This window comes from Colletotrichum graminicola (assembly GCF_000149035.1).
Source record: "Colletotrichum graminicola M1.001 genomic scaffold supercont1.122, whole genome shotgun sequence".
NCBI classification, from domain to species: Eukaryota; Fungi; Ascomycota; class Sordariomycetes; order Glomerellales; family Glomerellaceae; genus Colletotrichum; species Colletotrichum graminicola.
The window spans coordinates 825-12,558 of NW_007361126.1; the positions used below are offsets into that span (position 1 = coordinate 825).

Here is an 11,734-nt window from a genome sequence, read left to right on the forward strand (position 1 = left end):
AAGGAGTTTGAGCTCGGAAGGTCCCACAGACAAAACCAAATGTATCATGTACAAGGCGAGATGCTACTGCCCACCCTTCTAAGTAGGTTCCAGAGTGACATGACACTAGACGATAGCACCAGCAGGTCGTTGCTCAGGGGTAGAACGCAATTCATGTTCCACGCCGTCGTCGCCTACCACTTAGAATAACGCCATCAGTACCCATACATAGTATAGCAATAGTAACATACGGCTGAGAACAAGGCCAGAAAGAATATTTCCAATTTGACGTTCAACGATGGGGGCGAAAGTTCTTATTTCTTCAGTTGATTTGTCGTTCTGAACTTGCGTGCAGGTATAAGTGATGCTGAGCGTAGCGAAATGGCACGGCACCTGGCGCTAATGTAACGCTTCCCCGCCTGTATTATAGTTGTGGCCAGGGTCTACCGTTGGATGGTGCTGGATACCCTCATGTTATTGGGTTGATGCAAACGCTGATGCGGGGTTTCGATGAGGCAGCGACAAGCCATCTATCGCTCACTCGACTCCATCCTTGTCAGAGGCGGGGATAGTATCGAGTAAAGGAGTCAGCGATAGGCGTAGTTAGGGTTCAATTGTGACGATTATTCCAATATGCCTCCTCCAACCCCTATGTTCTACAGAGTTTTCCCCTTTTGTTGTTCCTTCGGTGACTAGTTTATCCGGTCCTGGTCCCATTCCGGTGCCCCCCTGGGGCCCCGCTCCGAGCACCTGACAATCCTACAGCTAGCAGCTCTGCAAAGTCCGCACCTGTATCATGGCAGACTGTAATAATGAAGATATGGAGTGTTTGGCCGAATTAGAAACTCGCGAGCTGCTTTGTGAACATGCTTGGGCCTTCTAGGTAAAAGCAACAAGCTAAGAAACGGACCATGGAATTACGACGTATTATGGCGAGAACGGGACTAACCGTTGCTTAATGAAAGAGACAAGCTTCTCCAATCTCGCAACAATTCATCAATGGCATTTAGAAAATAAAGGCAGCCGTCGCACCAGAAGCTGCGGGAGTATGACTCGTCCCCCCGAGAGCGCTCGCTGCCACGCCATCGCTATTCGGTTCATTGATATGCACCCCTTGTTTCCATATTGCCGCAGCCTGCATTTCACAACATCATTCTTTTCTCAGGCATTCTACCTAGGGAGCATGGGAGGGCGGGCGACAGGGTATACAGCACCTGCTTCTAAATGAGCCTGAAATCCAATACTTGGCTCTGGACTTGATGCTTGGTCAGGCTGGGTCCATTCTGGATGCAGTTAGTAAGTCGTACGTTATCACACTGTTGCAGCCTCCAAAACGGCTCAGCCAAGTGTTAATGCAGGCGTCAAGGAGCTCTTAGGCCATGTTTTAATTTGTCCCCACGCTGCAATCATGCCGGAGGCCACCAACGGGCTGAACATGCATGCATGCACATAATAGTGCTGTGCTGCGACCACAGAGATGGCCCCAACAATTAATGTTAAAGGTGATTCGCCGCGGTCGGTATCGATGGCATGATCACCTGAAAGTCTTGTCGGCGAGAAGCTGGGCATTCCTGATGCTGCCCAAGTATGACACGTGAGAGTATGCTAGCTGCATAGCCGGCCGTTTGGCTGGCCTCTCCAACGAGTTGTCTCCGTCTCGGGAAGTTTATGGTCACTGGGAAAGCCGTCTCTTCGTAGCGATATACTTGCAGTTTCTATACCGTCGCATTACGTGGAATAACGTTAAGGCCGCGAATCATGTACTTACTAGAAAGACTAGACAGATCAGGTGACTACCCGGAGGCCATAATAACAGTTGTTCGATCTATGACCTTGGAGAGACAGCTACATAGGTGAGTTGTACTTACTAACTTAATGATGCGTGTGCCGCAGCGAGTTTTTGCGGGCAAGACACATATGCCACCACCAAGCACATGTCCCTCTTCTGTACCTCGTGCAGGAAACGTTGGTACTATATTCCAATCACCTTCCTCGCATTTATGAAGATGCATAGACATGAATTCTGTTGGCAAGCAGGCTTTTCTTCGCAATGCCGTTGGTGCCAGTCGTCACATAATGGGTTGCCATGCATCACTGATGGTCCAATCAACCGACTCAACGTGGCTGCACGAAGCGTTGCCTGCGTGGACAATTCCGGCCTTGATAACAATGTATCACTGGGTCATTTCCCTAGCCGACAAGCGAGTCCTTCAAGTGCCATGTCTACGGCTAAGGCGTGATGATAGGCAGGCAGGGGACGAGGGGCTTAAAAGACGTTCGAAACGCCAATTACCCACGGAATCACTTCGCTCAATGTCATCACCTTCCACCCCTATGCATTTTACTGCCATATTGGACGAGCTGGGGACCTCGAGATCATGCCGAACAAGAAACCCAAGAGCAACAAAAAGGCCAGAAGCATCAAAGGATGGTCTCTATACTCCGCACTGCATAACGACGTACTGCAACTTCTTCAAGAAGACAACCTCACTTTCAAATTCCACAATGACGACAATGACGACAACTCCAGACGTGATTATGACACGAACATCATGGGCCAGTTTGCATGCCGGAACCATGCGTGTCATGCAAATGGTTGGGCGAGCAAGAGAATCCCCGTGACGATCCGAATGTACGATGGGCAACGATACAATGCCAGGGTTTACCATCAGCGGTGCAGACAATGCAACTCGCTGAGCCGCCCAACGCTGGACAGCTCGTACGCTGAGAGAGTGGCATATCGCCTCAAGGTTTGGTGCGGGATTCCAATGCAACCACCCAACTTCGTCAGGAAACCGGCAAAGAAACCTCATGCGAGTGAGTTATGTGAGGGCTGCAAAGCAGGGCATTGCAGAGAGGGATGAACGTGGGACTTGAGCCTCGTGTGCCCGCATTCTCGCGGTATGGCAAACACTAGCATAGTGGTTGTTGGGGCAGGCGAATTTGGACGTGTCTGACAATGGATGTCGACTGGATGCAATACAACTGGAGCAAATCAATTGAATAATTATCGTTAAACTTAATCAAGAGTTGATAGTATAGGTTGTTGTTTCTTATAATGCCTTGTAGAACTGATAGAAGTAATGGAATTGAACCCTGATATTATTATTATAAATTGACCAACTCTACTTCTGAGAAGTTTTGGTTCTCAACGTTAGTACTTCAAAGTCCCTGTTTAGAAAATATATAAAAGTACTAAAGTTATCACAGGGTGTTTGCGTAGACAGGTAGATAGGGCGGCCTAGCAGACATAGACTTGTGTCGAGGACTAATAGGGATGAAGATTGAGAAGCCCCTCATATCTCAAACAGTGCATTACATTAGCCACCCTCCAAGGAGATTAAAAGGACTAGCTTAGGCGCAAGATGCTTCAAGCTCCGTCTGAGCTGGGGGAGGTGTGTGTCAGAAAGTACTCAAGGAGACAGCTAATGGGACGAGTACGCAACAAGTAAAGGAGCTCCACATCTTCTGCGTACTTGACAGCTTCTTAGTGCGGCAGACCTTGGACCCTCGGGCACTACGGAGTCTTACTTTATCACAACCACAAATACGGTCATCGCGAGCATTCTATCCCCCCTCGGCCCATCTTTCTCCCCCAAACCGGCGGCATTTCCAAGACTCTCATATTAACGCGACGTTGGCCCCGACCTGTCATCCTCTTCACGACCAGAAACAATCACTACTGCAACAATGACAACGACAGCGAAGCCCAACCCCCAGCTCTGCTCTCCCCTCTTCCAGGTGTTACCCCTGGAAGTCCGCCAGCGCATCTACGCATTCCTCCTGTCCCTCGAGCACGCCGACTTCGCCGACACGCTGCGGCCGATGCACACGTACCTGGACCCCTCGTCGCAGCACCGCGGCGCCCAGCTGCCCGAGATGATGGTCACGTGCAAGCTCGCCTACGCCGAGATGGCGCCCCGAGTGCACGGGGAGGCGGCGCTGCGGGTGCACCGGCGCGGGGGCCGCGAGGAGCGCCGCGCGGGCTTCGCCGTCTACGGCCCGCTGCGCATCGAGCGTCTGCAGCGCCTCGTCCTCGTCGTCGACATGGAGCACCCCAACTGGAACGGCTGGCTGGCGCTGTTCGCCGAGGTGGCGGCGCGCGCGACGGGGCTGAGGCACCTCGTCGTCGACTGGGCGCCGCGCCCCGTCGCCGTGGTCGGGCTGGTCGGCTGGCAGGCGCGGCAGCACAGGAGCAAGGAGGGCGAGTTCCTCCGGACGCTGGATAGCTTGGGCCGTCTGCAGACGGTGCTGTTGTACGGGACGGTGCCCGAGGCGTGGAGTGCCGACATCAAGCGGCGGCGGCCCGAGGTGCGCGTCAAGTGTTACCCGTTCCGGTGGTGGAGGGAGCCGGGCCTTGAGTGAGGGCGACAGTAGCAGGTCGCTGGGACACGGAACTGACCGGCATCTTGCCGCATGCTTTATATATAAAGTACAGGGCAGGTATATGTACATAGAACAACTCTAGACAACGCCCATGTTACAAGTACATTCATTATCATCACTAATCCACGTCGTAGGCATGCAAGAGCGACGTCCACAAGAAAGCATATCTTGTAGTTCTATTTCTTTGTAATCAAGGTAGAGTAAAAGTCCAATATTGGTGGGCAAGCTGTGTGGTGACTGATGGAGGGAGGAAGGGAGGCATGGGGGACCTCGTCGGGGTATCATTAACCAGCTAGTGGCTGAAATTTGATCCCACGCAGCCTCCCCCCCAATCTACGTCTCCAGTTGGAAGTGAAATGTCTTGGAAGTGAACTGAATGTCTGTACCGCTGATACGCCAAGCAGTGCGTGAATAAAAAGTGCCGGGGTGTAGGGGTCTTGGGGAAGAGCTAAAGGGTTTCAGGGTTTTCTTTCCCGTTGTTCCTCTTTTCCTCTTTCCTTTCGCTGTCATCTTTGACCCGTGATCTGGGCAGAAGAAGAGAAGGCAAAGTGTCGTGAAGCGTGGTGTAAACGCTTCAGCTTTCTCCGCTCTCACACTTCCCTCTAAGCCTCAACGTCGTCGGGAATGTCCTCTTCCCCGTAGTCCTCCTCCTCGTCGTCCACGGCGGCATCCTGGTACTGCTGGTATTCGGAGACCAAGTCGTTCATGTTGGACTCGGCCTCGGTGAACTCCATCTCGTCCATGCCCTCACCCGTGTACCAGTGAAGGAAGGCCTTACGGCGGAACATGGCGGTGAACTGCTCGCCAACACGCTTGAAGATCTCCTGGATGGCCGTGGAGTTGCCAACAAAGGTGGATGACATCTTGAGGCCGCGGGGCGGGATGGAGCAGAGGGCGGTCTGCACGTTGTTAGGGATCCATTCGACAAAGTAGGCCGAGTTCTTCTGCTGCACGTTGCGCATCTGATCCTCGACCTCCTTCATCGCCACCTTGCCGCGGAAGATGGCCGAGCACGTGAGGTAGCGGCCGTTGCGGAAGTCGGAGCCGGCCATCATGTTCTTGGGGTCAAACAGCTGCTGGGTCAACTCGGGGACAGTCGTGGCGCGGAACGAGGACGAGCCGCGGCTGGTGAGGGGCGCGAAGCCGACCATGAAGAAGTGGAGGCGCGGGAAGGGGACCTGTGAAGCGTGGAAAAGAGGGAGACGAGTATTAGTAAGGATATCACTAACCCGTGTATCTCCCACGACGTGTAGCCAGATATATCTTGGCCATGCCAGACTAGGAGAACAGGGTAAAGGAAGGAGACGATTCTCACCATGTTAACAGCCAACTTGCGCAGATCCGAGTTCAGCTGGCCTGGGAAGCGGAGCGAGGTCGACACGCCGGACATGACGGCGGACACGAGGTGGTTAAGGTCGCCGTAGGACGGGTTGGCCAGCTTGAGGGTGCGTCTGCAAATCTCATACAGAGCCTCGTTGTCAATACAGAACGTCTCGTCCGAGTTCTCAACCAATTGGTGGATCGATAGCGTTGCGTTGTAGGGCTCGACGACGGTGTCGGACACCTTGGGAGACGGGACAACACTGAATGTAGCCATCATACGATCGGGAAACTCTGTAGTTCAAACAAAAGGGCAGAGAGCGCTCGTGTTAGTCGTCGGGAGATCAAACCATCCAGTACATGACACAAGCACCACGTCGCGCCGGCAGAGAAGAGAGCCGCCGGAGGAGGGGTAGGAGGGGGGGGGGGGGTGCGATTTCTGGCTTACCCTCTCTGATCTTGGAGATGAGCAGCGTTCCCATGCCGGAGCCGGTACCACCTCCGAGAGACTGGGTGATCTGGAAGCCCTGCAGGCAGTCGCAGCCTTCGGCCTCGCGGCGGACCACGTCAAGCACCTGGTCGACCAGCTCGGCGCCCTCGGTATAATGGCCCTTTGCCCAGTTGTTGCCGGCGCCGGCCTGACCGAAGACGAAGTTGTCCGGGCGGAACAATTGACCGTAGGGCCCGGCGCGGACGGCGTCCATGGTGCCGGGCTCGAGATCGACCAGGACGGCGCGGGGGACGTACTTGTTGCTGGCAGCCTGGCGAGTTCGGTCAGATGGCCCCAGTCATTCCAGCGGCTAGATTCCCCCGTGCGGGGGGGTCAGAAGAAATGACTTGCCTCGTTGAAGTAGACGTTCATCCGCTCCAGCTGGATGTCGGAGGTGCCGGTGTACCTAGAGTGCGACTCTCAGCACGAGACAGTCTGCTAGAGGTACGTGACGGCCCGCACGGCCACCGCTTCTGACGCGAGTCGGGCAAACAAACGTACGGCCTTGCGTCAACTTACAGGCCACTGCTATCCAAGCCATGCTCGCCGGAGATGGTCTGCCAGAAGGCAGCACCGATCTGGTTGCCCTACACAGTATATGGCGCGTCAGAATCGCGTCGCCGAGGGTTTGTTTTGAATCTTCTGAACTACATGTCTGGGAGGGGATGAACTCACACATTGGCCTGTCTGGAGGTGCACCTAGAAGCGAGAAAGACACGTTAGTGTGATGAGTATTTGCGGAGTCTCCAATTGGGATTCAGAGTGGAGGGAAAATGGGTAGGGGAGGCATGTAGAGGAACATACAATTTCACGCATGTTGACACTCGGGTTTGGCGGCAAGGCGAAGGATGAGATGGATCAAGGTGAGAGAAAGTAAAGTGTGTGAGTGTGTGCGAGAGAGAGAGGGAGGGGGAGAGAGAGAGAAAGGGGACTGTGTGGCTACCCCTTTGACTGCTGCTTGGGCTCGTTTACTATTTTCCCTACGAGCTTACCTAGTCCATTTCGGTCGTGTGGATGCATACCTAGGTCGGTGATAGTCGCGAACCCATGGCCCAAGCTTCAATATCATTAGCCAAATCCTCCAGTAAAGTGGAACGGGTTCACCGCCTGTTCCCTGTTAGCACACGTAGCAAATATTACAGGTACTGGATAATGAACACAAATAGGTATGGAAGAACACGGCCTTGCTGCATATGTGGAGAGACTCGGAGGGGAGCTGGAGTCCGATGGGGGACCTGGAAGTGGTTCAACAGAAACCCAATGGGAACTGCGTGACCGGGGGAGCTAGCTAGCTTCCGCGGGTTCAAGTAATACTGCACAGATCGCCGACGGCCAAGCACCCGTACTCGGTTCGGGTGGGCGTATATCCGTACATACCTAGTACCTAAACACGGAGGTTACTTCTCGTCCGGGGTTAGCCAAGGTGGGTGTAGGTTGGTGGGAATACGCACCTCAGACACAGACGTCCGGGCCGCTTCCCGTTCCGGGCCGCTGGGGGATCATCATAGCCTCTGAAGGATCACGGATGCAGTGCGGGACGGGCAGTGCTGAGCAAGAAACTAGTAAAAGTGAAGACGCTGCAGCTCGTTGTGACTGCTTATTCCAGCCGACGACCCCTCCCCGAGGATGCAGCACATCCTAGTCCTGCCGCTGCCGCCCAACCTCTAGTGCCCGGATTGGTAGCGTCCACTTAACTTTGGTGCCTCACAGTCAGGTTCTAGTAAGCGCCCCCTTGGCGCTTCCGAGCCTGCATGTCTATCTCTTGTATACCACGCCCTCTCCCTCGGCCAACTAGTATGTTATTCTCAATGGACCGTAGTAATCGAGGGCCCCTTGTACGAGAAGCGTGTTCGGTCTTCGGTCGGCCCCACTTGAACCCGGCCGAAGCCGTGGTCTTGGCGCATCCTCGGCGCCCGGCGTGGGTAGAATGATGCTCAGGTGTACATTCGTGACAGGAATAGGACGGGTCGACGAGTCCGGCTCGGAAGGCCAGTGTTGGCAGCTTTGCAATCTGCAGTGCTTGCTCCCTGGTTACCGACCATAGCCCTTTATAAATGCATAATAGCGGCCTAGCAAGAGATGAGAAAGAAACTAGGGATTCGCTCCGTAACCAACGACAGCTGAGAATTCCCAATCCTGGTCCGTTTCTCTACTTCCCCGGATACAAACACACGTGGTCCCTTTTTCCTACAGACTCTTGACGCAAACGGCTTTGCCTCGTCGAAATGGGATCGACCGGGCATTCAGAGCTGCTCCGGCTAGCCGAGAGCGTCCTGCAGGCCACAACGACCATTGTGCACCATCTGCAAGATACCAATCAGCAGGAACCCTCGTTCGATCAAAACAGCGTCGCCATCCAGGGCAGCGACGGATCCGAAGCCGCGCGGATCCTGCTCAACGACGCAGCCCGCAGCCTCACGCGGCTCGTGAACGGGCCGGTGAACGAGTTCCGCTCCTTCTTCATGACGCAGTACGACCTGGCGGCGTGGCAGGCCGCGCTCGAGTTCGGTCTGTTCGGCCACGTGCCGCTGATGATAATAATGATGATGATATTATTTAACGCCCGTTACGTCCATCTTGTAGCATAAGGCGCCTGCGCAGTCTATCCATATTACTAGCCTAGATACCCTCTTCTAAAGGGTATTTAGGTAAAATAACGTCCCTATAAAACAGTATAAATCCCCTATTATAAGCACTAAAATTAGTATTTTCCTCCTAAGATTATACGTAAAGTTATATATACTAAGTAATAACTATATAGGGATAGTAATAGTAATAGTAAGAGAGAAAGTAAGTCTTTTAGTTTATATTATTTAAGGGCTAAGGTTAAGTATAACTTTAGTAAGGTGTAAAAAGTAAAAGTGTGTTATATAGAGATTATTAGGTATATATATACTAAGAGGACCCTACCTAGCTAATAGTTAGAGGTAACCTATAATAGTACTAGATTAAGGTAGGGAGAGCCTTTTTAGTAATATGTCTTAACCTAGGTTATAGCTAAGCTAAAGGTAATCCCCTACTTATAGTCTACTTTTACTAAGAGGGGCTTAAAAGGGCTAACTATAAGATAGTAGACTCCTACTACTACTAAGGGGGCCTAGTAGATATATTAGTGTAGGCTTTAGGGATAAGCTTAATAAACTCTTACTAGTCCTCTTTAAGCTAGGTATATATCCCTATCTATAGTAGCTAGGGCTATAACTATTAGTAGAAAAAGGGGTAGTTTAAGGCCTTTAAGGCCTTATACTAGTAGAGGCGCTTAGTATTAGTATAAGTAAACTTATTATAGTAGGCTATAAAGTTACTATACTTAGTATAAGTAGTAAGGAGGAAGTAAAGTTCTTTATATAGTAAGAATAGCTTTAAGGTAGGCTTAAGGTTAGTAAAAAGATTAGCTAACCTATATTATTAGTAATAATTTAAGTAGGCCTTATTTTACTAGCTAAAGAAGTTTATATTATTATAAAATTATACCTCTTATTTAATATAACTAATAGTAAAAAAGTAGGTCTTTAGGTTAGGTAGTTTTATATAAGCACCTTACTTAGTAAGGCTATTAGCTATCTTATTTCTTAGTATATCCTTATACTTAAGTAATTACTATATATTTATTAAGACTATAAAGTAAAAAGCTAAGCTATAGAATTTTAAAAAGGCTAACTATAAGAAGTTAGTAAAGACGCTATTTAAGTAGTAGATAGTAGTATAGTTATTAAGGTATACTATTATCTTAGTAGTGTTAAAGTAAAGCCTAGTAAGGTCTAAAGTAGTAAATAGTCTAGCTATAGCCCTTTTAGCCTTAGCGTTAAAGACTTTAGCCTTAAGGAGGTAGTAGCAGCCTATATATAGAACCCTCTTATTATAGTACACTATATACCTAAACCTAGTGTTATTTAGTAAAACCTAGGAGCTATTAGTATAGGCTAGTAGGTAAGTAGTTAGGAGGGTATTAATCTAGGTAAAGTAAGTAGCTATAGCTTTATCCTTTTTAAGTTTAGTATAAGGTGCCTAGTTATAGGTCCTAAGATATAGGACTAGCCTAAGGAAAAGTAGGAGGGTATTAGTAGTATTAGTAAAGATAGTAAGGTAGAGGGTAGTACCTTATAAGGCCTACTTATACTAGGTCTTAACTTAGTAGGTAAGTAGGTAGAGGTAGTTAAGAGAGCTAAGCTATAAGGCGTAGCGTTTTTAAGTAGCTTATAGTAGTAAGTATACTAGTAAGGTACTAGACTCCTTATATAAGGCAGTAAGAGGGGTAGTACGCTAAATAAAAAGATATCTATAGATACTTATATTAATAGCTACTTAGAGTTTAGTAAGTTAGTCCTTAAGACTATATTATATATAAGTAAATCTACTTTATATTTTCTTTACTATAGCTTTATTATTTCCTAAGTACTATAACTTAGTAATATAAAAGGCCTTTAAGATAATAATAGTATATAGTATATATTATATAGTAGCTAGGGGGGCGCCTCTAAGGACCTTATTAAGGCCCTAAAGGTATCTTACTATTAACTATACCTTAGTAGTACGTACTTTAATATATGTTTATAAAAAAAAAGACTAGTTAAGCTAGACCTTAAGCTATCTTATAGCTAGTTTAAGGAGTATATTTTAGTATATATAAGTAATAGCTAGAGGTAATTCTCTACTAAGCTTATAAGAGAAGTATATAACTTCTATCTTATTAAGGTTAAAAGTAATACTATTTACTTTACTACGTTTAATAATATTATTAAGGATAGCTTAGGTAGAGGGAGTAGTATATATAAGGGTTTTCTTTATATAAAGGATACTATAGTTATTAGTATAGCTAAATTAAGTAGGCTAGAGACCTATATTATATATAAGGACTATATAAAGTAGGTAAAGAATTAAGAAGACTAAGGACCCCTAAGGGAGGCTATAATAAAGTAGCGCTATAAAGGTATAAATCCCTTTATAGTGTATATAAGTATATTAGTAACTAGTAAAGTACTTAACTTAGTTAATAATATTAAGAGGCTACCCCTACTTATATAGTTAGAGGTTAAGAAGGTTTAAGAGGGTAGTATTAAATACACCTTATATATTATATATAATAAGGGTAGTAACCTTTTTTTTAGTAAAAGCCTCCTTAATATTATAAGTAAGGCTACTTATAATATTAACTATAAAGCGTTTTAAAAAGGCGCTAGTAACCTAAGGATAAAGAATCCCCTACTATATATAGGCCTATATAAGTCTATAAGTAATAAGTTACTTAAGGCCTTTACCTAAAGTAAAGAGAAAAAAGATAAAGCGCTATCCCTTAGTAGTGCTAATATCTTAGTTAGGCTTAAGGATTATAACTATTTTAGCCTTATAAAATATCTTAAGGTAATACTTAATATAGATATAACTAAAGTATAAGAGGTAAATAAATATAAAGATATAAAGCTAAGTAGCTTTTAGTATAGTAATAGTAATACTATTAGCGCTAGGTAAGGTGTTTCTAACCCTTAGTAAGGACACCTAAACTTCCTCTAGGGGAATCTTAGACTACTAGTATAAGGTAGTCTATAAGGCTATAAGTAT

At 48.0% G+C, this 11,734-nt stretch overlaps 4 protein-coding genes across 4 annotated transcripts; 3 read left to right on the plus strand and 1 right to left on the minus strand.

The window, feature by feature from the left end:
* Positions 1-2,357: 2,357 nt before the first annotated feature.
* Positions 2,358-2,843, plus strand: GLRG_11783 (uncharacterized protein; the record flags this gene model as incomplete). Its single annotated transcript, XM_008102467.1, has 1 exon — positions 2,358-2,843. One exon carries the CDS (start codon positions 2,358-2,360, stop codon positions 2,841-2,843), a length of 486 nt encoding a protein of 161 aa, XP_008100658.1.
* An 826-nt stretch (positions 2,844-3,669) lies between these two features.
* On the plus strand, positions 3,670-4,344 carry GLRG_11784 (uncharacterized protein; the record flags this gene model as incomplete). The annotated part of the gene is made up of 1 exon (XM_008102468.1): positions 3,670-4,344. One exon carries the CDS (start codon positions 3,670-3,672, stop codon positions 4,342-4,344), a length of 675 nt encoding a protein of 224 aa, XP_008100659.1.
* A 623-nt stretch (positions 4,345-4,967) lies between these two features.
* GLRG_11785 (tubulin/FtsZ family protein) lies at positions 4,968-6,991 on the minus strand (the record flags this gene model as incomplete). The annotated part of the gene is made up of 7 exons (XM_008102469.1): positions 4,968-5,543; positions 5,681-5,979; positions 6,134-6,446; positions 6,527-6,581; positions 6,695-6,762; positions 6,851-6,874; positions 6,980-6,991. 7 exons carry the CDS (start codon positions 6,989-6,991, stop codon positions 4,968-4,970), a joined length of 1,347 nt encoding a protein of 448 aa, XP_008100660.1.
* A 1,409-nt stretch (positions 6,992-8,400) lies between these two features.
* GLRG_11786 (uncharacterized protein) lies at positions 8,401-8,763 on the plus strand (the record flags this gene model as incomplete). The annotated part of the gene is made up of 1 exon (XM_008102470.1): positions 8,401-8,763. One exon carries the CDS (start codon positions 8,401-8,403, stop codon positions 8,761-8,763), a length of 363 nt encoding a protein of 120 aa, XP_008100661.1.
* Positions 8,764-11,734: the final 2,971 nt, after the last annotated feature.